The sequence below is a fragment of the Bufo bufo genome, chromosome 7, assembly GCF_905171765.1.
Source record: "Bufo bufo chromosome 7, aBufBuf1.1, whole genome shotgun sequence".
Lineage (NCBI taxonomy): Eukaryota > Metazoa > Chordata > Amphibia > Anura > Bufonidae > Bufo > Bufo bufo.
The window spans coordinates 156,440,881-156,467,991 of record NC_053395.1 but is presented as its reverse complement, the minus strand read 5'-3'; the positions used below and the strand labels follow the sequence as shown (position 1 = coordinate 156,467,991).

The following is a 27,111-nucleotide window of genomic DNA, read 5'->3' as shown; positions in this document are numbered from 1 at the left end:
ACCACATAGCATAAGGAAATTCAGCTTTATGCCGATTCAAATTCTTCCTGAAATTCGAGTTGAAGTCCACTTCGTTTAAATAAAAATTCGCTCAACACTACTCATAACTGCTGACAGATCCCCATTAACTTAATATAATTTAACATTTCATTGCAATAAAATATTTAGCTGGTTGGTTCATCTTTCTTATGTTTTACAGCTCTACAATTTCCTAGTGAGGAATGCAACAAAAAACATTGCCAAGAGCAGGGGCGTTGCTAGGTTAAAATATTCGGGGCCTGGGCCCCTGATGTTTTGTCCCAGGCCCCAAATTTACTGCCAGCCTGATAGATAAGAGTGTATTGCTGTCCTCAGGATGGCAATACAATTGAACCTAATGCACTGCAGGAGCTGAAGGACCTGTGATGACATCACAGTCATGTGATCAGTGCTAAAGGCAGTGGTTGAGATGGACCTGCGATGATGTCACCATCATATGACTAGTGCAGAAGAGGATGGTGCTCAGCAGTGAAGCGAAGTCCTGGGGAAGAAGCTGAGCTGAAGGATAACACTTCTGGGACTTGAGGTTGGGAGATAATGATAGAAAAGTGAGGAGAGACGAGGCGCGGCTGAAAGAAGTTGTCCGGACCGAATGGAAAAGATGACGACAGAGAAGATCTACATCAGAGGACATGTCACCTGGGAGGCCCTGGATGTGAGAGGTATGTGCTGCTGTATAGTAAGTACAGTAAAATGTCTTCAGTGCTAGTGCTTGCAGGGAGAGGGGGCGGGGGGGCGGTGGGTGGACTTAGAGAATTGGGCCATATGAATTGGGGCTTGGGCCCCAGATCTTTTGAGACACTAGCAACTCCCCTGGCCAAGAGAATCGTTGAAAGATGATGAGGCAAGTGAATTTTTTCTTTTTTTTCACATTCACCAGCCTGTGTTTCTGCAAATTTTATCTTTGGATTTGGTGATGAATAAACCAGTAATATTTATATTACAGTCTTCTCCCTATAAGGGTCAATAGAGTCTAGACCAATCATCCAGAAGCAGGCATAGAGAGAAGAAGACCTATATACAAGAGTGATATGTTGCCTCTTGCCTCCCATCAAATGACTATCATATAGTTTGTCTACGATGACTAAAGAAAATCCTTTATTAATGTGCCAATCTCTCTGCTATATTCTAATCTATCAGCAATTGTAATCCAAATGAATCATACAAGAGGCTGTCTCAAGGTGATAACCCTTTTTTAAACACCTGATCTTCAAATACTTTCAGTCAACTGGTATTATCAGGCACAACCATGTCAGGCCATTCATTTCCCCTGCACGTCCAAAATTAAACATCCAAAAACATGACCTTATTTTTGCTCTTTACACATACAGAAATCACAGTATTTCAATGGTTCCTTTTATTCCATTCTATGGGTGCTGGCACACAGCGCACTTGTAATGCAATTTAAAACTGTATGCAGTTCATTTCATGTAACTACTGTGCCAACAAACATGCATTCACAATGAAATTATAGAATTTAAGGGCTCTTTACATGGGCCCAGAATCCTGCGGATAACCGCTAAAAAGAGTTCATAAAAACTCTTGTTAGTGATTATCTGGTGGTGTAAATTTACTGCCGTTTACTGCGTTTCGCTTGTTCATCGGGTAATAGATCATTTGTGCGGTCACAAAAATTATCGTTTGCCCGCAGCTGATCATGCTGTGCAAACAGCAGGGGTGGATTGGCCATAGACCTTACAGGGAAATGTCCCGGTGGGCCGATGCCCAGAAGGCCACCTGAGCCCTCCTCACGGCTGGCCAGTGGAAGTTTTTGGGGATGTATTTTGTGCTGCTGGGGCAGTATTTTGTGATGGACTGTGGTATTTGGCTCTGTTGGGATGGTATAATCTGCCACAATATGGTATTGCTTGCTCCGCCAACTTGTGTTAGCCCTGCCATCCATCAATTTGGACCCCACTATAGAACAGTGCAACTTTTAGTATTTTTTCCAGGACCACTTTAAATTCCCAGTCCGTAGATGGCAAACAGCATTTGCTGCCAACAAACGAGCCAGTATAAGTAGGAGCGATGGCATTAGTGATTGCTCCTCCCCATACTGTGGAGGAGATCACTGCATGTAAATACAACAAACTCCTCCACCAGCAACCAGGCGACTGTCAGGTAGGAACACTTTCTTCCCGACAGTGTGCTGCTGTATCGTCTGTAAAGGGACCTTTAGCCAGTTTAATGCAGATGGCTGCATTAAAAAAACACAGTGTGAATGCATGTTTGTTGATGCAGTAACTGTGTTACAACTGCATCCCAACTGCGCTATGTGTCAGCGTCCTTAGACCCCTCTTGTATCTATCAGTGCCAACTTTGTCCATCTTCAGTGGGTAGTGCACATTTTTTTTGCAATGAAAACAATGGCTAATCAACACCAAATAATAAGTGTATAGGCTGTCTACATCTGAAGTACCTCTCACTTGATGAGAAATTAACCCTAGAATGGAAATTGTAAATAACACACTTAGGAGAGTGGAGGCCATTTATATACATATCATGGAGGTATTCTGTGCATGTGAATTATTATAATATATACACACTGAACAAAAATATAAACACAGCACTTTCGGTTTTGCTCCCATTTTGCATGAGCTGAACTCAAAGATCTGAAACATTTTCTACATACACAAAAGACCCATTACTCTCAAATATTGTTCATAAATCTGTCTAAATCTGTGTTAGTGAGCACTTCTCCTTTGCCGAGATAATTCATCCCACCTCACAGGTGTGGCATATCAAGGTGCTGATGAGACAGCATGAATATTGCACAGGTGTGCCTTAGACTGACACAATAAAAGGCCACTCTGAAATGTGCAGTTTGATCACACAGCACAATGCCACAGATGTCGCAACGTTTGAGGGAGCGTGCAATTGGCATGCTGACTGCAGGAATGTCTACCAGAGCTGTTGCCTGTGCAATGAATGTTCATTTCTCTACCATAAGCCATCTCCAAAGGCGTTTCAGAGAATTTGGCAGTACATCCAACCAGCCTCACCACCGCAGACCACATGTAACCAAACCAGCCCAGGACTTCCACATCCAGCATGTTCACCTCCATGTTCGTCTGAGACCAGCCACCCGGACAGCTGCAGCAACAATCGGTTTGCAGAACCAAAGAATTTATGCACAAACTGTCAGAAACCATCTGGGAAGCTCATCTGCATGTTCGTCGTCCTCATCAGGGTCAGGACCTGACTGCAGTACGTCGTCGTAACCGACTTGAGTGGGCAAATGCTTACATTCGATGGCGTCTGGCACGTTGGAGAGGTGTTCTGTTCACGGATGAGTCCCGGTTTCCACTGTCGTTTCTTTAAGACATGGTCAGTCAATCCAGAAAACATCCGAAGTCAATTCGCATAAAACTTCGTGCCAGTACTGTACAGAGCAGGAGCTCTGTACAGTATTAGAATGTATTGGCTCAGATGAGCCGAAGTTATTGCTTCACGAAGTCTCGCAAGACTTTGGGTAGTAACTTGATAAATTAATTTGTACTGTAAAAAAACTTTTTCCGAACTCTGGTTCGGTTCCAAGGTACCACTTGGAACCGAACCCGAGTTCGGGAAATGTTTTTAACAGTACAAATTAATTTATGAAATTATTACCAGAAGTCTCGCAAAACTTTGCAAAGCAATAACTTCGGCTCATCTGAGCCAATACATTTTTATACTGTATGGAGCTCCTGCTCCGTACAGTATTGGTACGAAATTTTATGCGAATCGACTTCGAATGTTTCATCCGAAGTTGATTCGCTCCTCCCTAATGAAAACCATTAAGATGCATTTACACGTGGCGAAGAGAAGCCGATTGTCGGGATAGAATGGCTTCCCAACAGTCGGCTGCTCGTTCAGTGGGGGTGAAGAGCTGCATTTACATGCAGCGATCATCTCCACAGTATGAATACGAGCGGTTGCTATTGCGATTGCTCATACTAATACAGATGCATTGTTTGCTGCCCAGAAACCATTATTTATGTGCCTGCATGAATGATAGGCTTACCCAATGAACTCGATTTTCGCTGGTTCATTGGCTGATCAGCGGCTCCTTTACATTTGCAGGTTGTTGGGAAAAAACGTTCGCAGGAACGTTTGTTCTTGATAATCTGCCCGTCTAAATCCACCTTTAAGCACTATAATGAAACTGCTCTCATGCGGACCGCCCCAAGAAAAGAAGACCAAGAGTTACCTCTGTTGCAGAGGATAAGTTCATTAGTTAACAGCCTCAGAAACCACAAATTAATAGCAACTCAATTTAGAGCCTCCATAAAGGCTTTAGAGAGATCAAGTACCAGACACGTTTAACATTAACTGTTAAGAAGAGATTCCGAGAATCAGGCCTTTTGCTGCAAAGAAGCCACTACTGAGGAACAAGTAGAACAAGAAGAGAATAGCGTGGACCAAGAAACACAAGGAATGAACATTAGACCAGTGAAAATCTGTATTTTGGGCTGATGAGTCAAAATTTGAGATTTTTTGATCCAACCTCCATGTCTTTGTGAGATGCAGAAAAGGTGAGGGGATGGTTTCTACATGTGTGGTTCCCACTGTGAAGCATAGAGGAGAAGTTGTGATGGTTTGGGGGTGCTTTGAAGATGATACTGTTGGTGATTTATTCAAAATTCAAGGCACACTTAACCAGCATGGCTATCACAACATTTTGCAGCGACATGCCATCCCATCTGGTTTGCACTTAGTGGGACCATCATTTGTTTTTCAACAGGACAATAACCCCAAACACTCATCCAGGCTGTGTAAGGGCTTTTTCAGCAAGAAAGAGAGTGATAGAGTTCTGTGTCAGATGACACAGCCCCCAAGATCACCAGATCTTAACCCAATTGAGCTGGTTTGGGATAAACTGGACTACAGAGTGAAGCAAAATCAGCCAACAAGTGCTTTGCACCAATGGGAAGTCTTTTAAGACCATTGGAAAACCATTCCAGGAGACAAGCCCATAAAGCTGATTGAGAGAATGCCAACAGTGTGCAAAGAGGACACCAAAGCAAAAGGAGCTACTTTGAAGAATCTAAAATATAAAACATATTCTGGTCTGTTTTACACTTTTTTGCTAACTACTTAATTCCATATGTGTTGCTCCATACTTTTCATGTCACAGTTGGGTTCAAGTAGGGAGACCTTGTGGTTAGCGCTTAAATCCTGCCTTTGCTGTGGAACAACACACTGCCCCAACTGCGGGTGTGATGATTTGGGAAGCCATCACATATAGCGTTGAGCAAATTTTCAGGATAAATTTCGATTTGCTGCGAAGCAGAATTTCCTAGTGCTTCGTAGTAACCAATCGATTTAACCTGAAATAGTATAAAAAAACTAAAAAAATCATACTTGCCTAATCAATTTGTTGCTTGAAGATCTCGCACGAAATTCCATGCATGGTGACGTATATGACGTCACCATGCCGGCTGGTATGATGATGTCATCTCGGGCCGCGCAAGATTTCGTGCTTTCGTGCCAGATCTTCAAGCAAGAGGCGGCCCAACAGGGTACTAGAGCGTCCTTTCAGTTGTACAGTTTTCTCCAATAAAGTTATCCTTTCACTCTAATGTTGTAACGACTTACATATATTATCATTAGTTTCACACATAAAGTTTCATTAGATTCCAGCAACTCCTTTTTTGTATATGAGAGTATATTTATTAATATTCATCATATTCTAGCAATATTAAATCCTGTCTCTAATACAGAATCATACAAGCACAAAGTGAAAATGTTTTACTCACAGTAATTCTGTCCTTGGACTGCCGAAGAGCACTAGGAGTTTGTTGGGAATCACCCCCTGTTGGCACCAGCACAGGAAAAGAGGAAAAGAAAAACTTAATGGTTAAAGAGATATATTCAAATATCATGGAACCACCAGGAAGAGACCTGGATAGATCATTTTGTTTACTTGTAATGTCCATGTTATCAATAGCTGCACATGCTACCACTGATTTTAGCATAGCTTTGACTATGGCACCTTACATACTGCATAGTTTACATGTAATAATTTCCATATTTAAGTAAGAAAGAGTGTAAACAACAGGAACTAGCGTACACATTGCTAGTGAAACTCAGTTAGTATAGTAGTGTATAACCTACAGAAAGGAGAAGATTAATATTCGGGGTACATGGCCTTAGTCTTCATGTTTCTGCATGTTCTGTAAAAAGATCTGTTTTATGTTTTTGACACTCACCAGTGAAAAAACCCCCTTGATTATTTAAACGGTAAACTTTGATCATCACTGAATCTGTTTACGGCTGGGTGTTCACTGAAATAGTAATAGAAACTAATCTTCTCAAATCACAACTACAACCCTTAAATGTATATGGCCTGTCCAGGAAAAGTACAGCTCACAACTGCCTGGAATGATTGTGGTTAAAAAGTTTGATGTCACAGTGGTGACATAACAATGAAGACTAGTCAACAGGTTCTACTTACTCAGTGGTAACTCAGGAAGCGTAGCTCCACTAAATACACAATGTTACTATAGCCACAAGCTAGATGAAAAACACAAGCCAGACTGTGTTCAGCCAGCTAGCCAACCCTACCAGCATCTACAATATCTACACCTTGCATGTTATCTGAAACTGTGAAGACTTCTTCAGGTGGCCATACATTTCTAATAGATGTTGACCGCATGCCATACCTAAAAAAACTGTTCATACTCATGCGCGCTTAGTTCATCCGAGCATGCATGTGTTTTCAATACTGAAACCTGTGGTGACAGTTTATCTCCTTTGACAATAAAGGATCAGGTATGTTCAAATTCAACATGCCCAATCTTTTTTGGCACTATGTAGACCAAATGAATGCCAGTGGAACATTTGGTCCTGCTGAAATCAGTGCCTTCAGCTGACCTAAGCCCGTAGTTGACGGTCACCTGTAGATTGTCAGTTGTTAATCCTTTGCTCATTTTCTCATGCAGAGAAGAGTAGCTACTGATCGCGTAATAACTGAACTTAGCATTTGAACTCTTAGCGCACAATTTCAATGAGATGTAAATTGTTAACATCTTAGGCTCCATTCACACGTCCGTGGTGTGTTGCGGACTCGCAAATTGCGGGTCCGCAACACACCCGCCCGGCACCCCTATAGAAATGCCTATTCTTGTCCGCAGCTGCGGACAAGAATAGGACATGCTCTATCTTTTTGCGGAGCTGCGGACACAAAGATCGGGGGCCGCGCTCCGCAAATGCGGATGCGGACAGCACACTGTGTGCTGTCTGCATCCATTCCGTCCCCATAGAGAATGAATGGGTCCGCACCCGTTCCGCAAAATTGCGGAACGGATGCGGACCTATTTTGCGGACATGTGAATGGAGACTTATAGTTATGAGTGATTCAGCCTTCTGCCAACCTGGTTTCCTGAATGAACTCCAGAATGTTCATAAGCAACAATAAGACACTGGATTACACAGCCCCAGGGCCGGGCCGACACAGAGGCTGGGGAGGCTCCAGCCTCAGGGCGCAGGCCAGCTCACCAGCCTCTGGGCGGCAGGCAGGCCACTGACCACGTCGCTGCTGCTGCCGCGCCAGCCCCCCTTCCCCCATCAGCCCTTGTCCTACCACCCCATCTACCCCACCAGACATTTAGATGTTATTTATTCCTGCAATTCTAATGCTCTGATCAGTAGATGACTCAAGTCAAGCCCTCAACCCCCCCCCAGCCATTTAGATATGTATGTTATCAATCATCATCCCCCACCCCCCACAGCTGCCTTCCCTGTAATTTGCTTGTACATTAAACTGTGCATATTTATGTGTGATTACAACAGTAAGTATTTAGTAAAGACTCCACAAGTTGGGGGGGGGGGGGGGCGCACTTGGGCAGCTCAGCCTCTGTTGGTGGTGGACCTTGTCCCAGCCCTGCACAGCCCCACCAGTTTATATAGTTTATAGATATTAGATCCAATAAATCTAAATGGAAACTGGAAATTCTACTTATATAGAATATTTGAAAATGTATACTATCATCCAAAATAGACAAAATTCTTATGACAGGAGAAATAAATATTGCCAAGTTGCCAGCGACACTGTCAAATTTATAAAGCTACACGTCTGACCAATGCTTAACTGTATACATTGTACATACATTATAGGTAAGTGATTACAAAGACTTAGGGAGTCATTTAGTAAGACCAGCGTTTAAGACGTTGGTCTTAATAACCTTCATATCTGGCAGTAGATCTGCCGGAGTTATGAAGAGGCGCCAATCTAATTCTACGCCAGCTTCCTTGCTTACATTTACATTTAGACCATTTTCTAAAACAGGCATAGAAAATGATGAATGAGATGAACCTGCCAGCCTGTCCCCTTCCCTGTCAGTTCCATGCCCAACTATTGCGTCAAAATCTGTGCCTGAAATAAACTTAGTATACAGTGAGGAACAGAAGTATTTGAACACCCTGCGTTCTCCCACTTAGAAATCTCCCACTCTGAGAGACAGAATAATTTTATTTTTAAGGAAGTCACATTGCATGATTTTTTAAGAATTTATTTGTCTTGCACTGCTGAACATAAGTATTTGAACACCTGAGAAACAGCAAGAATTCTGGCTCTCAAAGACCTGTTACTGTGCCTTTAAAAAGTCCACCTCTACTCCATTCATTAGTCTAACTTAGTAGCACCTGTCTGAGCTCTCTAAAGACACCTGTCCACCTCACAGTCAGTCAGACGCCAAGACCAAAGAGCTGTCAAAAGACACCAGAGACAAAATTGTGGACCTCCACAAGGCTGTAAAGGGCTCCGAGGCAATTGCCAAGCAGCTTGGTGAAAATGGATCAACTGTTGGAGCAATTTTTAGAAAATGGAAGAGGCTAAAGATGACTGCCAGTCTCCTTTGGACTGGGGCTCCATGCAAGATCTCACCTCGTGGGGTATCACTGATGATAAGAAAGGTGAGGAATCAGTCCAGAACTACAAGGGAGGAGCTGGTCAATGACATGAAGAGAGCTGGGACCACAGTTTCAAAGGTCACTGTCGGTAGAACACTACACCGTCATGGTTTCAAATCATGCATTGCACGGTAGGTTACTCTGCTCAAGTCATCACATGTCCAGGCCCGTCTGAAGTTTGCCAGTGACCATCTGGATGATCCAGAGGAGGCACAGGAGAAAGTCATGTGGTCAGATGAGACCAAAGTAGAACTTTTTGGTCTAAACTTCACTCGTCGTGTTTGGAGGAAAAAGAAGGATGAGTTGCATCCCAAGAACACTATCCCTACTGTGAAGCATGGGGGTGGTAACATCATGCTTTGGGGGTGCTTTTCTGCGAAGGGGACAGGACGACTGCACTGTATTAAGGAGAGGATGAATGTGAGATTTTGAGCAACAACCTCCTTCCTTCAGTGAGAGCATTGAAGATGGGTCGTGGCTGGGTCTTCCAACATGACAACGACCCGAAGTACACAGCCAGGATAACCAAGGAGTGGCTCCGTAAGAAGCATATCAAGGTTCTGGAGTGGCCTAGCCAGTCTCCAGACCTAAATCCAATAGAACATCTTTGGAGGGAGCTGAAACTTTGTGTTGCTCAGCGACAGCCCCGAAACCTGACAGATCTAGAGGAGATCTGTGTGGAGGAGTGGGCCAAAATCCCTGTTGCATTGTATGCAAACCTGGTCAAGAACTACAGGAAACGTTTGACCTCTGTAATTGCAAACAAAGGCTTCTGTACCAAATATTAACACTGATTTTCTCAGGTGTTCAAATACTTATGTTCAGCAGTGGAAGACAAATACATTCTTTAAAAATCATACAATGTTATTTCCTGAAATTTATTTTTTAATTTTGTCTCTCAGAGTGGGAATGCACCTACAATGTGAATTTCAGACCCCTCCATGATTTCTAAGTGGGAGAACTTGCAAAATCGTAGAGTGTTCAAATACTTCCTCGCTGTAGGTATATTTCAGGATAATAAATGATCCCATTAACGTTCATAATAAGAAGAGCAGTTTGAGTAGGGATTGATTAAAGGACCTCGGGGTAAAGGAGGGGCAAGGCATGACATCTGTCTTTGGTGTTCTTTGAATCTACGAGGCCCTTCAGGTCATGCACTAGGTAGTGTTCCTTAAAGGGAGTCTTTCACCTAATCTGAGCGTTTTAGACCGCTCAGATCAGGTTATAGACTCTTTGACCCTCATTACAATCGTACCTTTCTCTTCTGTGTCCCTCATCCAGATAATGAAAATAACACTTTTTAAACTTATGCAAATGATCTTCTGAAGGTGCCCAGGGGCGGCGTTACTGAGCGATGTGCCCAGAAAAACACACCTCTAGCCGGCGGACGTCACGAGCGGCACCAGAGGACGGGGGCCAGTTCCCAGTCCGCCGTCCTCTGGTGCCGCTCGTGACGTCCGCCGGCTGGAGGAGTGTTTTTCTGGGCACATCGCCCAGTAACGCCGCCCCTGGGCACCTTCAGAAGATCATATGCATAAGTTTAAAAAGTGTTATTTTCATTATCTGGACGAGGGACACAGAAGAGAAAGGTACGATTGTAATGAGGGTCAAAGAGTCTATAACCTGATCTGAGCGGTCTAAAACGCTCAGATTAGGTGAAAGACTCCCTTTAAACTATATATATATATATATATATATATATGTGTGTGTGTGTATATGTATATATATATATATATATATATACACTGCTCAAAAAAATAATTGGAACACTTAAACAACACAATGTAACTCCAAGTCAATCACACTTCTGTGAAATCAAACTGTCCACTTAGGAAGCAACACTGAGTGGCAATCAATTTCACATGCTGTTGTGCAAATGGGATAGACAACAGGTGGAAATTATAGGCAATTAGCAAGACACCCCCAATAAAGGAGTGGTTCTGCAGGTGGTGACCACAGACCACTTCTCAGTTCCTATGCTTCCTGGCTGATGTTTTGGTCACTTTTGAATGCTGGCGGTGCTTTCACTCTAGTAGTAGCATGAGACGGAGTCTACAACTCACACAAGTGGCTCAGGTAGTGCAGCTTATGCAGGATGGCACATCAATGCGAGCTGTGGCAAGAAGGTTTGCTGTGTCTGTCAGCGTAGTGTCCAGAGCATGGAGGCGCTACCAGGAGACAGGCCAGTACATCAGGAGACGTGGAGGAGGCCGTAGGAGGGCAACAACCCAGCAGCAGGACTGCTACCTCCGCCTTTGTGCAAGGAGGAACAGGAGGAGCACTGCCAGAGCCCTGCAAAATGACCTCCAGCAGGCCACAAATGTGCATGTGTCTGCTCAAATGGTCAGAAACAGACTCCATGAGGGTGATACGAGGGCCCGACGTCCATAGGTGGGGGTTGTGCTTACAGCCCAACACCGTGCAGGACGTTTGGCATTTTGCCAGAGAACACCAAGATTGGCAAATTCGCCACTGGCGCCCTGTGCTCTTTACAGATGAAAGCAGGTTCACACTGAGCACATGTGACAGACGTGACAGAGTCTGGAGACGCCGTGGAGAATGTTATGCTGCCTGCAACATCCTCCAGCATGACCGGTTTGGCATTGGGTCAGTAATGGTGTGGGGTGGCATTTCTTTAGAGGGCCGCACAGCCCTCCATGTGCTTGCCAGAGGTAGCCCGAGATGAGACCTCTTGTGAGACCATATGCTGGTGCGGTTGGCCCTGGGTTCCTCCTAATGCAAGACAATGCTAGACCTCATGTGGCTGGAGTGTGTCAGCAGTTCTTGCAATACGAAGGCATTGATGCTATGGACTGGCCCGCCCGTTCCCCAGACCTGAATCCAATTGAGCACATCTGGGACATCATGTCTTGCTCTATCCACCAACGTCACGTTGCACCACAGACTGTCCAGGAGTTGGCAGATGCTTTAGTCCAGGTCTGGGAGGAGATCCCTCAGGAGACCGTCCGCCACCTCATCAGGAGCATGCACAGGCGTTGTAGGGAGTTCATACAGGCACGTGGAGGCCACACACACTACTGAGCCTCATTTTGACTTGTTTTAAGGACATTACATCAAAGTTGGATCAGCCTGTAGTGTGTTTTTCCACTTTAATTTTGAGTGTGACTCCAAATCCAGACCTCCATGGGTAGAAAAATTTGATTTCCATTTTTTTATTTTTGTGTGATTTTGTTGTCAGCACATTCAACTATGTAAAGAACAAAGTATTTCAGAAGAATATTAAATTAATTCAGATCTAGGATGTGTTATTTTTGTGTTCCCTTTATTTTTTTGAGCAGTGTATATATATACATACACATACACACAATAACTAGCTTATCTTTCCCCTCTTCTTGACCTGAACATGCCCACAATATTGGGTGTAAGCATTCTACTGGTTGGCCAGTTCGGGGGGCAAGGTGCAGCTGAATAATTGGCTTTATTACCTAAATATATCTATCCTTTACTAGAGATGTGATCTAAATGCCCTTAAAGGGATTGTGCGACCAAATATATTCTTTCTACATTTTTCAAACCAGCACCTAGACCAGAAAACTTTTGTTATTGCATATAATAAAAAATGTAATACAGCCACTGAGCTTCTTAATAAAATGTATCTGTATAGCGCCACCTGCTGTTTGTTGTTTTCCTTATTTCTTGTCTACCTCACTGAGGTGGTCGCACGCACTGAGTTTAAATCTTCAACTGCCACCAGCCCTATCATCTGATAGAAGCTGTGTCAGTTACAGGGAATAAGCTGCAGAAGAAAGGACATACCCCCTGAGAAAGGACACCCCCCTCGCTGCCAGCCTGAAAAGACTCTTGCAGAACAATTGGAGTAATGAATGAGAAGATCTTTGGTTCTGTATAGAGTATAGGAATGGTTCTAGCTTTGTTAGAAAAAGATTACGATGTACTATATGATGTAATTTTTTTTACATCAATCATGGCATAACCCTTTTAATGATAACCTATTTCTTGAGTGTTCTCACCAACAGCCTTAATTTGGAAGTAGGAACAACGAACAGGAGCATGCATTTAGAAGATATATAAGCCGAAGACACAAACACATCACTGATCTCTACAGTAGCATAGAAAAAAATTGATGTAGCTAATGTATGAGACGGAGGCAAATCAATGGAAATGTGTACCATGGTTGCAATCGATCATGAAGTTTCCACCAGAACAGAGACATGGATATACAAACTTCTAAGAAAGCACTAAGTCACTATGCCAAGATACAACCAATGCACGCTTATGGCTCTCGCAAGCGAATGTGATCATGAGTTCTGCAAAGAAATGAACAAGAATCCATAAATAAACAAATAGAACAGGAAATGAAATAAGAAGCAACGTAAAACATGGAAGCCTTGGACATGGAATCTCATTATCATGGAATTCTGGAAATTCTTAAATGGGATAGAAAAAAAATATATAAGAGAAGAAAGTCTGCAGGGATGAAATCTGCAAGCCACATAACATAAAACCAACCAAAAGAATGTTTGCCAGCCACATTTGCAAAAAACTGAACAAAGCAGTCACCTGCCGGCTTCCTCCTCACGCAGGCCTGATGGGCAGGTCTAGACTGCTTGACCGCAGGTTTTAAAATTACTTTCCTGGAGGGAGAGTGGGGCTGAGCATCAGATTTTTTACCAATTTCTGCTTTCTTAAGAACTGCTATAGAGGAAATAAGAAAAAATAGAAAAAAAAAGCACATAGTCAGGGTAGTTAACATAGCTAATTATCATGAGCTTTCATGGTGTAAAATATTTAGGTTCCCTGGCTGTCTCGCCATGCTGTACTTGGATGTAAAAGATGAGTAAGCGATGGACCTTTTTTCCTTCTCACTTCATCTCTGGAGGTTGCGCTAGATTCCCTTTTAGTTATTTTCCTTTCAGGAGTAGACATGCGACCTCGGCCACTCTTGAAAGGTTTGTCCTTCCTGTATCTTTCAACTGGAACCTTCTGTATTTCTCTTTCCTCCTTCTCCTCCTTAGGAATGGGTTCTATTGCTTCAGTCCTGTCGTCATCTGTGCACATGAAAAGAGTTAAGACAGCGGCATATACACATGTGGTCATATAGAAAACGCCATTGTTTTAGAAAAAAAAACGCAGCAACAAACGCCATTGTACGTTTAGATCGGTGTGTGAGTTCTCCATCTGGCAAACGTGTTGTGGTTGAATTACAGGTCATAAAGGGGGTTTCTATGAATTTACATAAAGTTTTCCGGCATAAATAAAAGAATAATAAACTTTTCAATATACATACCTACAATTTTTTTTTGTTGCTCTGGCCCCTGCCTCTTGGAAATAACATGTCGTCCATAGCTACAAAACATCAAGTGAACGCATACGGCAATTGTTGCCAGAAGCACCATTGCTTTGTCACTATGAATGATAATGCTGGGAGTCACCCGTGGCACACGACCCATCACTGTGCACCAACGGAAACCAGGAATGGTTGGGGGGAGGCAGAGATTGGTAAGGTAATTATATTGAAAAGCTTATAACTTTTCTATTGTAAAGATTCCCTTTAACCCAGTGGGTGCCCAATTTGAACACTGCTACGTCTCGATTAGCCAAGCATTCCTATAAACTATCTTGTGAAATACATGTTCCCTTTGTATTTTAACAAATTTAAGATTCTACATTTGAATTTAGTGATTCACTGAAATTAAAATGGCAAAGTACAAATTACTTTGTAGAAATAGAAGCAGTGATCTGTCTGCTGGGTAACCCAACAAGCCCCTTCTCTTTAATAAACTAGTAATTATACAGTTGTCATCTTTTAGAGCGGAAAGCTGTTTATTGGGCTAAAATAGCGGCACTGCATGTTTGGTCGCTGTTATGCTGAGCTCATTGCAGCTTTATGGCAAAGGATAGAATATTTCCAGTTCTAATAGAACATACCGCTACTCTATGATGTGGTTACCCACCAGAAGACTGGATAATCTATGACAGAAATATGCAGCCAGTTTTAGATTTATACATTTGTACCTGCCATTTCGCAGTGTTTTTTTTCCCCCCGCTGTGTTTTTTGGTGTTGGAAAAAGTCTCATTCACATTTTGCATTTGAAATTCATTCTTTTTAGGGATTGTTGTGTTTTTGTTTAATTGTAGCAGGCTTGTTCACATCAGTTTTGCTGCATTTTGTTCATTGCAGTAGAAATTTATCAAGTAACATCTGCTTGGAAAAACCAGAATCAAGGGTTTTTATGTGGTACAACTATATACAATTTCAAGAAAAAGTAAATGAACCATTTGGAATTACATGGATTTCTGCACTGCTCACTAATAAAATGTGATCTCACAGTTAGGCCTCTTTCACACGGGCGTGTGCGCCCCGTGGTCATGCTGCAGCCCGCAGCACGAGCACAGTCCGTTGGGCAGCCGCAGCGGATCGCGGACCCATTCACTTTAATAGGTCCGCGATCCGGCCGTTCCGCAAAAAGATAGGACATGTTCTATATTTTTGCAGAACGGAAGTATGGGACGAAACCCCACAGAAGCACTCCGTAGTGTTCCGTTCCGTGCTTCCGTTTCGCACCATTCCGCATATCCGGATTTGCGGACCCATTGAAGAGAATGATTCCGCATCCGTGATGCGGAATGCCCACGGAACGGCACCCGTGTATTGCGGATCTGCAAATGCGGTCCGCAATACGGCAGCGGGGCGCACACGCCCGTGTGAAAGAGGCCTTATAGCAGCTGCTACAGGGCCAGCACCAGCAGGGAGTCCAGGACAGCAGACTCATGAGGAGGACAAACTATTTACTTTCAGGACCTGCCACCCGTGGCAGCAGGAGGCCTGGGACGTATGTGCTATAGTGGCACTGGCACAATAGACGCTGCACAAAGAGCGAGGTTGGGGGGGGGGACAATTTTATTGCCAACATAGCTCAGCACTGGCGAGAGATAAGCGGTAGTGAAGGCCTAAATACTCACTCCCTGTGATGTCATGCTGGAAATTGTAGTTCATTCCTCTTATACCCCCTCCCTGAATAATGTCTACTGATGTCCTATAATAACAGTATGGTAGTGCTGGGAGTTGTTATCCTCTCTTGTTATATTCCTCTCCATGTAATGTCAACTGATGCCCCATAATAAAAGTGTGGACATGCTGGGAGTTGTAGTTCTCTCCGCATATCCCTCTCCCAGGAATGTCCACTGATGCCCTATAATAACAGTCTGGACATGCTGGGAGTTGTAGTTCTTGCCTCTTATACTTCTCTCCCTGTAATGTCCTCTGATAGCGCATAATAACCTCCCGGAAATGCAAGGAGTCACCCATGGCTTGTGACCCATCACTGCTTTGGCCAGTCATTGACGGCAGTGATCATGCCCCGCATCAAAATGGATGTTGATGTGGGGAGACCTGGGACCTGCTGAGCCAGCGGTGGAGCATTAACCCGGTAGCGGGGATCAGGTTAGTATGATCACTACTGTGGGTCTGGTAGCAAGTTGATCCTGCACCATATGTATTGGGGCCCCTGCTGGGGTTGTTGGGAAGTTGCTTGGGGGTAGCCCATTCCAAAATTTGCTATGGGGCCCAGTCATTTCTAGTTATGCCTCTGGACAGACAAAATGTAACTAAACTACTAACACACAAACATCTGTACCACGCATGTCTTTTATTAAGCATATTGAGTAAACATCCACAGTGCAAGGAGGAAAAGCAAGTGAACTCTTGGATTTGATACCCTGTAGATCCCCCTATAGCAGCAATCACCTTCACCAAACATTTCTTGTAGATGCAAATAAGATTTGCACAATGTTTAGAAGGAATTTTGGGCCATTCCTCCTGCCAAATATGTTTATCTACATAGTGGCAATTCTAAATACATATCTCCTTTTTCAACCATTCTTTAGTTGATTTACTTGTATACATTGGGTCATTGTATTGTTGCATCACCAAACGTCTATTCAGCTTGAAGTCATGTTGAGGTCCTCTTTAAGAAAGAAGTTTATTTGTTCTCCATGCAAAGTGGATTTCTACCAAGTGTATCAATTCAATACATGAAAGGTACAACTGTTTGTGTGTCATTAGGTTAGGCTACTTTCACACTAGCGTTTTAGTTTTCCGTTATTGAGATCCTTCATAGGGGTTCAATACCGGAAAAAAACGCTTCAGTTTTGTCCCCATTCATTGTCAATGGAGACAAAACTGGAATGAACAGAACGGACTGCTCCAAAATGCATTCCGTTCCGTTTAGTTGCGTTCCCAGACCGGAGAGCAAACCGCAACATGTTGTATTTTGCTTTCCGTCCTGGGATGCAGAGCAAGACGGATCCGGCATGACCCCCAGTGCAAGTCAATGGGGACGGATCTGTTTTCTCTGCCACAATCTGCCACAATGGAAAACGGATCAGTCCTCCATTGACTTTCAATGGAGTTCATGACAGATCCGTCTTGGCAATGTTAAAGATAATACAACCGGATACGTTCATAACGGATGCAGACGGTTGTATTATCAGTAACGGAAGCATTTTTGCTCAACCCTGCCGGATCCAGCAAAAACGCTAGTGTGAAAGTAGCCTTAGAATGTGTTGTCTATAACTGTGACTTTGATAACCAGAAGACAACATTTTACTAGTAATCAATGCAGTTAATTCCAAATGGTTCACTTACTTTCTCTTGTATCTGTAGATTCCTATATATGTATTTCAGGAATATTTCCTAGAATTGGTTCTCTAACAAAAAATGCAAGTATTGCTTTGGTGATGCACGAAAGGTTTTGATGATTTGAGAAAAAGGGTAGGGTTTTTCCTCTTAAAACAGCACCACTGCTGTCCATGGGCCATGTCTGGTATCGCTACTCAACTTCCTTCACTTGAATGGGGCTGAGCTACCATACCAGATACAGTCCATGCATAAGAGTGGCACTGTTTAAGACAACCCTTATGAATGCAGTGGAAAGATTGTGGCAGTTGACTTGGTGGGGAACATCAAAGCTTTCTAAAACTCTAATAAAAAGTGACATACAGTACTGGGATGTAGTTATCCATAGACAGATGCAGGAAAATAAGTTTTAGCTGCAATTTTTTGCTTTGTGAATGTAACTTGTCCAAACTGAGCAATTCAGGGTAACATAGGTTACTGTATACCTGCATATACTGTAAGATTCATCATGGCTAATTTAACCAAATGTTACAGTGTACATAAAAGTATGCTCTGAGTACTTCTACATTTCCATGTAATGCTGAAAAAGTAGTTTTATTGGTTGCGTTAAAAGGGTTTTCCTGGTAATTTTTTTTCTAACAATATAGGGCGGAAGGGGTTAAATTTTTTAAATAATTATCTCCATTGACCCCTTCCACTGCCAGTCAGCTGCTGCTGCAGTTCCTGTTGAAGTAAAGAGCAGCAAGGATCGGAGCTGCCTCTGAGGAGGCAGCTAATGCATCTTTTTCATTTTTTTCATTTTTAACCTCTTGTGACCTGTATTGTTAAAATAAAAACTCATTGGAAAACTCCATTAATATCCCTAAGATCATTGGATAACTTCTGGTATCTAGTGGCTTAACTGATAACTCACTTAATGAAAGAGAATGGAACGGTTACCCACCTTGTGTGTCCACCCAGATGCTATCTGTATCCAATACTGAATCATCTATGGTTGTCTCATCTTTGTAATCATCCTGTGTTTCTGTCTCTGTCTTGTATTCTGTTTCTTTTTCTGGAGAAGCAAGCATGCAAGGTGATCCTTCTCTGGGTCCTTCATGGGATTCTTCTTCAATTACTTCTTCTTCCTCTTCCTCCTCCTCCTCCTCCTCTTCAGAAGGCTTTCCTTCTGTTTCAGAAAGTTCAGATGCTGCAAAGCGGACATTGTGAGTCACACTTTCACCCTCATCTGTAGCAGTTTGCACCACCTTAATAAAGTCATCTTTAACTGTGACTACAGACTCAATAATACCTGTTGCTTCCTCCAGATACTCTGCAGTTGGTTCTTTGACAAGTTCTTCTTCTCCAGGATGTTGTGGTGTTTCTGGTGTTATATCTATGTTGCATTCATCTATCACTTCTACCTCAAGATCCTCCTTATCATCTACAGCCATCTCTTGGTCACCTACAGCCTGGATCACCTGGTCCATTTCATCCTTTTTCATAAGTGTCTCAACTGGGTGTTCTTCTTGAGGTTCACTTACTTTTTCAATTTGTACTTCCTCAGTGTCCTTTTCTTCAACCTCACATGTTGAAATTACAATACTTTGTGCTGGCTCATTTGTGATATTTGTAGTGGTTTCTTTGCTGTCAGGTTTCTGTACATCAGTAATTGTTACATCTTTGGATGCTTCTTGTGATGATTCTGGAGTCTGTTCTGGTTCTCCACTGGATTCATAAGATTCTTCTTTGTCAACTGCTTCTTGATGCACTAAGTCAGGCTTTGCACCTTTCTCCTTTAATTCTAAATCAGAAAGCTTGGAGACGTCTTTAACCTGGGAAGCCTCTTCCTCAACTTCTACTTTTACCATAGTAGATTCAGATTCTTTAGTTTCATTTTCTGGCTGAGATACCTTTTGATCCTGTGGCTCACCTTTTGTTGAATCAGTCAATTTAGTTTCATTTTCTGACTGAGATGCTTTTTGTTCCAGTGGCTCAGCTTTTGTTGATTCAGTCACCTGTTGGTGACTAAATGTTTCCTCAGTAGACAACTTTGTTTGTTCCATATCTGATAGACCTGAAACAGTTATAGGGCATGTGTCAATTTCAGAAAGTTTAGTTATGGATTCTTCCTTTGAGACATTTACTTCTTCACTGTCTTTTTCAACTAGTGTTTCTGATAATGAATCTGTTTTCTGTACTGAAGTAACTTTAGTATCTTCCAATTGTGTTTTTTGCTCAGAGGTAACTTGATCTTCTTTTAAATCACTCTGTTCCTCAACCTTTTCTACAACAGTATCAAGCTTACTTTCAGACTTTTTCTCAGACTCTGTGTCCAAACCCACAGCAACAGGTTCACTGGTGAATTCCTGTCTTTCTTTACCAAGCCTCTCTGCAGCAGCTAGTTTGGCCTCAATGATAGATGGATCCATAGCAAGACCTTCATAAAGTGTAGTCATTCCACCACTTAGATTTTCACTGTCTTGTACAGGGGATGGCAGAGGTACAGTGTACTTATTGAAAACACAGTAGCCTAATTCTTCTTGCTGGCTGTCTGTCTTTACAAGAAGGTTGCTGCCTTCAATCACAGATGCTTGTTGGCTTATGTTACTTTCATCTATAATTATTTCAGAGCTTGCAGATTTTCTTCTGGCAGCATCAGATTCTGGACTACCTGAATCTAATCTTGACCTTGGGCCTGTTAAATCTAACATCTCTGGCAAGTCAGGTGCCATAATTGTACCATTTTTGTAGTACTCTTTTGATGGGTACTGTGATTCACATAATGGCTCTAACTCAAATCGTTCTTTACCTGTGTCTTTCCCTGTTTCATTTTTGTCTTCCTCCTCTTCCTCCTGTTCTGGTTGTTCTGGGAATGAAAGAGATTTTTCTATTGCAGGAGTGGTTGCTGATAAATCACCATCATCTCCTTCATCTAAGCTTCCGCTAGTATTAGATAGAATATCAGTGGCTAATGGGGACAGATCATGGGCACGAGCATAAGTGAAGCCTAATGCTATGGAGTCAAGACAAGACATGGGAAGATTTATAGACATACTTCTCTGCTCAATGGCAGATCTACCACCAAGTCCTAGACTGCGGCTCAGAGTCAGATCATCTTTATTTTTGCTAAGGAATTCTGATTTGTCTGAATAGATATTTGGATCAATAGTAAACAGACGATCTCCTGATGATAAACATGACTGCAGTTTTGTAGACGTAAGTGAGCTATAGCCGACATCTTGAGCAGAGGCGCTGCCTTTTTCATCGGGCATTGGGGCTAAATCTTCTTCCTCTTCTTCTTCATCATTATCTTCTTTGGCTATATGTGGTATTGAACAGGCCTCATATGGAGGTTCTTTGACGTCAGTCAGCTCGTAGTAATCACTGCTCTTTTGGACATTACTTTCTAATCTTTCCTCTTTCAATGCAGATGTTTCAAAATATGTTGACATTCCAGATTTATCTTCATCCAGTTTAGTTTTATGTTCATCTATAGCTTTGCTGTCAGTGTGAACATCTGGTAAAACATTTTCATTATGGGATTCCAGCACGCATTCTTTTTTGTCGTACACAAATGGTTCTGTACTACTCTCTAATGGCACATCTATTTTCTCTGCATCATGCATCTCAAGGTGACCTGTAGCTTTTGAATGTATCAACTCATCTTGACTACTGGTGATATCTTTTATGGTGGACTCTTTGTTAACATTGTCTTTCAGCTGCTGTGTGCTTTCATCAGACTTGCTAGCAATAATCTCATCTTGCTTTGTTGGAATGTCTGATTGACCTAACACTTCTGACTTGGAATGACTGTCACCCCTTTCCTCAATGTACTTATCAGATGCCACTGAACTTGGGATGTCCTGTTTCTGAACACTTGTCATGCTAGTGGTGTCTGCCTCTGAATGAGCTGGCTCTCCCTTGTAGCTATCACTTGAGCTATCTTTGGTTGTTTCTAAAATATTAATTGGTTCTGTAACAGGCAGTGGAGTATGTGAAGAACGTTCCTCTATCACAGTCTGGTCTTTATCCGATATTGGGGAAGGTGTTTCAGTTTGACTTGAAGAAAAACTAGGGAATATATTTTCTTTCTCATTGGTTGGGTGCTCGGTTGAAAGTTTGCCTTTGCTTTCAGCTGTGACCCCGCTAAAGTCAGGTTGTTCACCTTCAGGAGTTGTTGGAGTACACGGCTCTACAGAAAATGAATAAACATGTGGAGTCGTAAATGTCACATCAGTACTAGACATCTGTAGGGCTGATGGTAATTTCTCATCTTTTTCAGATTTCTTTCCAGCCTGCTCTGAAGATCCTGGTTCCATGTTATCTTGCTTAGTCTTCTCCTCAGTCTTAGTTTTCGTTAAAGGAATATCTTCAATGGTGTCTACTGCTTCCACAGAATAAGGCAGAGAATCCAATTGTCCTTGTGCCCCCGTCTTCGAGGCTGAAAGTACATCTAAAGCAGTTTGATTTTTTTTCACAACATATTAACCAGAAATATGACAGACACCATAGCACATGGATGCGTAGCCAACGAATGCAAGCAGGTATAAATACAAACTTATTTGTAAAGTAGGACAACTTTACCATAGAAGCATGTGCTCCATACACTGTAACCTGATTACCACATGATATATTCCAAACATTATATTTAATTGAAAGTGGTATTAGCATAAATGCCCTGTTCTCACTGTAGATAATGATATAGATAGTAATATAGTCGAGTGTTTAAATTGATATGCATCTTGTGCTAGGTATATTAAAGTAATGAAGACATTTTTGAGACTGAAAAATATTGTTTTACATATTGAATGTCAGATATTGAGGTGTTTATAGGGTTGTCTGCTCTTCGACAGTTTCTATAATTTAACTGTGTCTATCCAGGGAATTGAAGCACATTATCAGAAAAATTGAGGTTTGAAAGCTATATGGTTTATTTAAATTAAGGCCTGGAATGTATTTAGCATAAAAAAGAAGGCCACTCCCCTATTCACCAGCGCTCCATTCCAGCCATGAGGGTCTTATCCCCACTGCTTCTGGTCCCCCATGGACTAGAAGTGTAACATCCAATCTTCCATCATGTGCACCAGGGCAGCCATTCAACGGCCTGAGTAGTCAAGTGCCGTTCAGAAACACATTGCCACTGAATGGTGAGTAAGTGATTGGGTTTCTTTTTTAAAGTTAAATGCATTCCATTCCTTAGCTGATTTTATCTTTCGTGTCAAATAAACCCTTTAAGAAATTAATCAGCACATATTTTTGAATATATTAATCGTGAAAAGTAAAATAGATTTCCCTTTAGTGTTGGCCAAAGAAAAGGGAAAGTTATCAATCTTGATGCTACCATGAATATGCCTGTTTAGCTCAGCTAAACATGCACATTTTCTTCACTAGGGAAACAAATGGCTGCCACATATATTGGGGAAAACTACTGCTCTGGACAGTCTTAAATTCTTCCTGCTGCACCTTAGTTTCTCCAGAAAGGGGTTAAAGGAGGAGTCCTTAATGCCCCATAAACATTAGTCTAGCAATTTTGATAGGATTTCTTAAAAAAAAAATCTGATGTCTATGACCAGCTTTAGAAACCACATGGAAAATGTACACATGTAGTTTAAATGTTTTTCTATTTTATCTAGAGGGATCAAAACACATAAAAACACATACACATTACCACACATGGTCTAAACTGCAATGTATCAATGGCAATAATACATTTATAAATTCCATAGAATGTGCAGGAGGCCTAGCTGGCTAATAGCAGTCAAATCAGATTCCAGTTTTCTAAAGGCAGATGAAATGCATAATCTGGTTGGTTTTGTTTATGTTTTGTTACAAACCAAACCTATGATGATTTGGAAGTGCTACCAAGTGAAAAATTATTTTATAATTAATCAGGTTACACTGTATCAGGTTAAAAAAAATCAAAGCAAATAAAGGTGCATCAATAAAACATAAATCATTCAATATATTAAAAATTAATATCTTACTCATAATTAGCTGAAAGGTTGTTTCTAAATATATTGAGTATTTAACTGAATTAAAAGGACTTACACCATATAAACCTTAAGATCTAAGTATTATAGGTTATCACCTACATTGCACTGTCTATGCTGAGGCATTCAAATAGATCTGTCACTTTAAACACCCTGCTCCATCTACAGGTTACAAAGCAGGATGAGCTTTGCAGATTGAGATATAGTTTTGGGATTCAGTATAAAGTGTAATTTATTGGGGAAAATCTTTGCTCGCTCTGAGTTTGAGTCTGAGGCAGTATGATTGAGAGTCAATGTATCTCTGTAAGACTGGCAATCATTGAGTGAGCCCGTCCTCCAGACACATTAGCCCAGAGCAAGCAGGAGTTTCGAGTTATCAATCTGCACCACCTTCTTCTTCTTTAGAAGACACTGTACATAGGGCTCATTGTGACAAATCCACTATAATATCACTCGTATACTTCTAGGTTCTATACAGTGGATATAAAAAGTCTACACACCCCTGTCAAAAAATCTGGTTTCTGTGATGTAAAAAAAAATGAGACAAAGATAAATCATTTCAGAACTTTTTCCACCTTTAATGTGACCTATAAACTGTACCACTCAATTAAAAAATAAACTGAAATCTTTTAGGTGGAGGAAAAAAAAATCTGTACTATTCAATTGAAAAATAAACTAAAATCTTTTAGGTGGAGGAAAAAATAATAATCTGTACCATTCAATTGAAAAATAAACTGAAATCTTTTAGGTGGAGGAAAAAAAAACCTTAAATAATGTGGTTGCATAAGTGTGCACACCCTCTTATAACTGGGGCTGTGTTTAGAATTAAGCAATCACATTCAAAATCATGTTAAATAGGAGTCAGCATACACCTGCCATCATTTAAAGTGCCTCTGATTCACCCCAAATAAAGTTCAGCTGCTCTAGTTGGTCTTTCCTGAAATTTTCTTAGTCACATCCCACAGCAAAAGCCATGGTCCACAGAGAGCTTCCAAAGCATCAGAGGGATCTCATTGTTAAAAGGTATCAGTCAGGAGAAGGGTACAAAAGAATTTCCAAGGCATTAGATATACCATGGAACACAGTGAAGATAGTCCTTATCAAGTGGAGAAAATATGGCACAACAGTGACATTACCAAGAACTTGATGTCCCTCCAAAATTGATGAAAAGACAAGAAGAAAACTGGTCTGGGAGGCTACCAAGAGGCCTACAGCAACATTAAAGGAGCTGCAGGAATATCTGGCAAGTACTGGCTGTGTGGTACATGTGACAACAATCTCCCGTATTCTTCATATGTCTGGGCTATGGGGTAGAGTGGCAAGACGAAAGTCTTTTCTTACGAAGAGAAACATCCAAGCCAGGCTACATTTTGCAAAAACACATCTGAAGTCTCCCAAAAGCATGTGGGAAAATGTGTTATGGTCTGATGAAACCAAGGTTGAACTTTTTGGCCATAATTCCAAAAGATAAACAACACTGCACATCACCAAAAGAACACCATACCGACAGTGAAGCATGGTGGTGGCAGCATCATGCTTTGGGGCTGTTTTTCTTCAGCTGGAACTGGGGCCTTAGTTAAGCTAGAGGGAATTATGAACAGTTCCAAATACCAGTCAATATTGGCACAAAACCTTCAGGCTTCTGCTAAAAAGCTGAACATAAGGAGGAACTTCATCTTTCAGCATGACAACGACCCAAAGCATACATCCAAATCAACAAAGGAATGGCTTCACCAGAAGAAGATTAAAGTTTTGGAATGGCCCAGCCAGAGCCCAGACCTGAATCCGTTTGAAAATCTGTGGGGTAATCTGAAGAGGGCTGTGCACGGGAGATGCCCTTTCAATCTGACAGATTTGGAGTGTTTTTGCAAAGAAAAGTGGACAAATCTTGCCAAGTCAAAATGTGACATGCTGATAGACTCATACCCAAAAAGACTGAGTGCTGTAATAAAATCAAAAGGTGCTTCAACAAAGTATTATTTTATTTTTATATATTTTCTTCCCTCTACCTAAAAGATTTCACGTTGTTTTTCAATTGAGTTGTACAGTTTATAGGTCACATTAAAGATAGAAAAAGTTCTGAAATTATTTATCTTTGTCTCATTTTTTTACATCACAGAAACCTGACATTTTAACAGGGGTGTGTAGACTTTTTATATCCACTGTATATAAAGAAATTATGCCTAGAGAGTTGATTTAAGAATAGCTGTGAAGCCTAAATAGGACTCTGCTGGATGGATGGGTTTGCTAGTTTAGCATTAAAGGGGTTGTATCACACAAAAAATAGAGTTAAAATGTATATGTTCAAAAAAGAATACAAAGTCTCAGCCTGATAGAATGTTATGAAAAAGCAAAATAATACATTTTTAATAAAGAATGGGTAATCTAAAAATAAAGGGGACTTATTGCCCTATTCAGTCCAGAACAGGCCAACAGGTTACTTATGCATGTGGATAGTAACCTATTGGCCTGTTCTGGACTGAAGAGGGTGATAAGTCCCCTTTATTTTTAGATTACCCATTCTGTATAAAAAAAAAAAACATTTTGCTTTTTCATAACGTTCTATCTGGCTGAAACTTTGTATTAAAGGGGTTGTCCCACAACAGACATCTATCCTTTATCCAAGTACTATGCTCAGCTATCTCTAGAGGTCCTATAGAGTTGAATGGAGTGGCAATTTGAGACTACTATTCCAATCAAATGAGGGGACACAGGGTTCCCATTCTCATGACCAGCGGGAACCCCAGACGTTGTACCCCGGCTGATCAGAGACTTATTCCCTATCCTGTGGATAGGGGATGTGTTTGTCGTTGGATAACATGTTTAAGATTGTAGTTGGAAATTTTTAGATTTATAATTTATGGAAACCGCAGGATCAGATTCTATAGAGAGGAGAAGAACAAAGTTTTCCAGAAGGAAAACTTTCATTGTTATCCCACGTTTGTCATTCTAGAAGGACCAGCTGTGGAGGGTCCTTGGAGAGATGTACTTTTTTAAGCAGAGCACTATTATACTTTTGCATTTATAATTATGTTTAGCCTGAGAGATACCCTTGAAATCTGTAATGCTTTTTAAATCTTCCAGGTATATTAGGTTCGCCATTCACATAAGGTAGCTGTCAGCCCAATCCCCTCATACACATGCCAGCTCAGCTCAGCCAAGAAAGCATGTGTTCTCAGTAGAAAGAGGGGAGGAAGCTGCTACCAAACTCCTCTTGCATATACGCCTGGGTACCAAAGGGTCAGGTAGTTGAAATCCAACTTGTCTAATCCTTCGCGCCCCCAAGATGTGACATCAGGGAAGATCTAGAAGGCCCCCATACACATTAGATTGTTTGCCAGTGATGCCAAAATTGGCAGGTTCAGCCAACATCTAGTGTGTATGGTTTGCTTTAGTCTATCCTAACTTAAGCTATAGTGATAATTAGGGGTGTAACTACCATAGCGGCAGACCATGCAACTGCTATGGGGCCCAGGGCAAGAGGAGGCCCAGTTGGGATTATCTCCTCTTCTACTGGAGGTGAAAACTTGGTCAGGACTCTACCCTTTAAAAGAACAACTTTTGGCAAATGAGGCCATACAAGGTCAT

At 41.7% G+C, this 27,111-nt stretch overlaps 1 protein-coding gene across 8 annotated transcripts in view; it reads right to left on the bottom strand.

The window, feature by feature from the left end:
* Positions 1-27,111, bottom strand: part of MAP2 (microtubule associated protein 2) — a 258,280-nt gene that overhangs the window by 21,828 nt on the left and 209,341 nt on the right. For 3 of the 8 annotated variants that reach the window (XM_040441555.1, XM_040441557.1, XM_040441556.1), the window contains 3 exons: positions 18,495-21,986; positions 13,734-13,961; positions 13,103-13,608 (listed from right to left, as the gene is read on the bottom strand). In XM_040441555.1, the coding sequence (XP_040297489.1) occupies positions 13,322-13,608; positions 13,734-13,961; positions 18,495-21,986 (4,007 nt within the window). In that variant the 3' untranslated portion in view covers positions 13,103-13,321. Of the gene's footprint in view, positions 1-5,777; positions 5,834-13,102; positions 13,609-13,733; positions 13,962-18,494; positions 21,987-27,111 lie in introns of those variants that run through there. The other 5 variants (XM_040441559.1, XM_040441560.1, XM_040441561.1 and 2 more) reach the window with 3 other exon arrangements.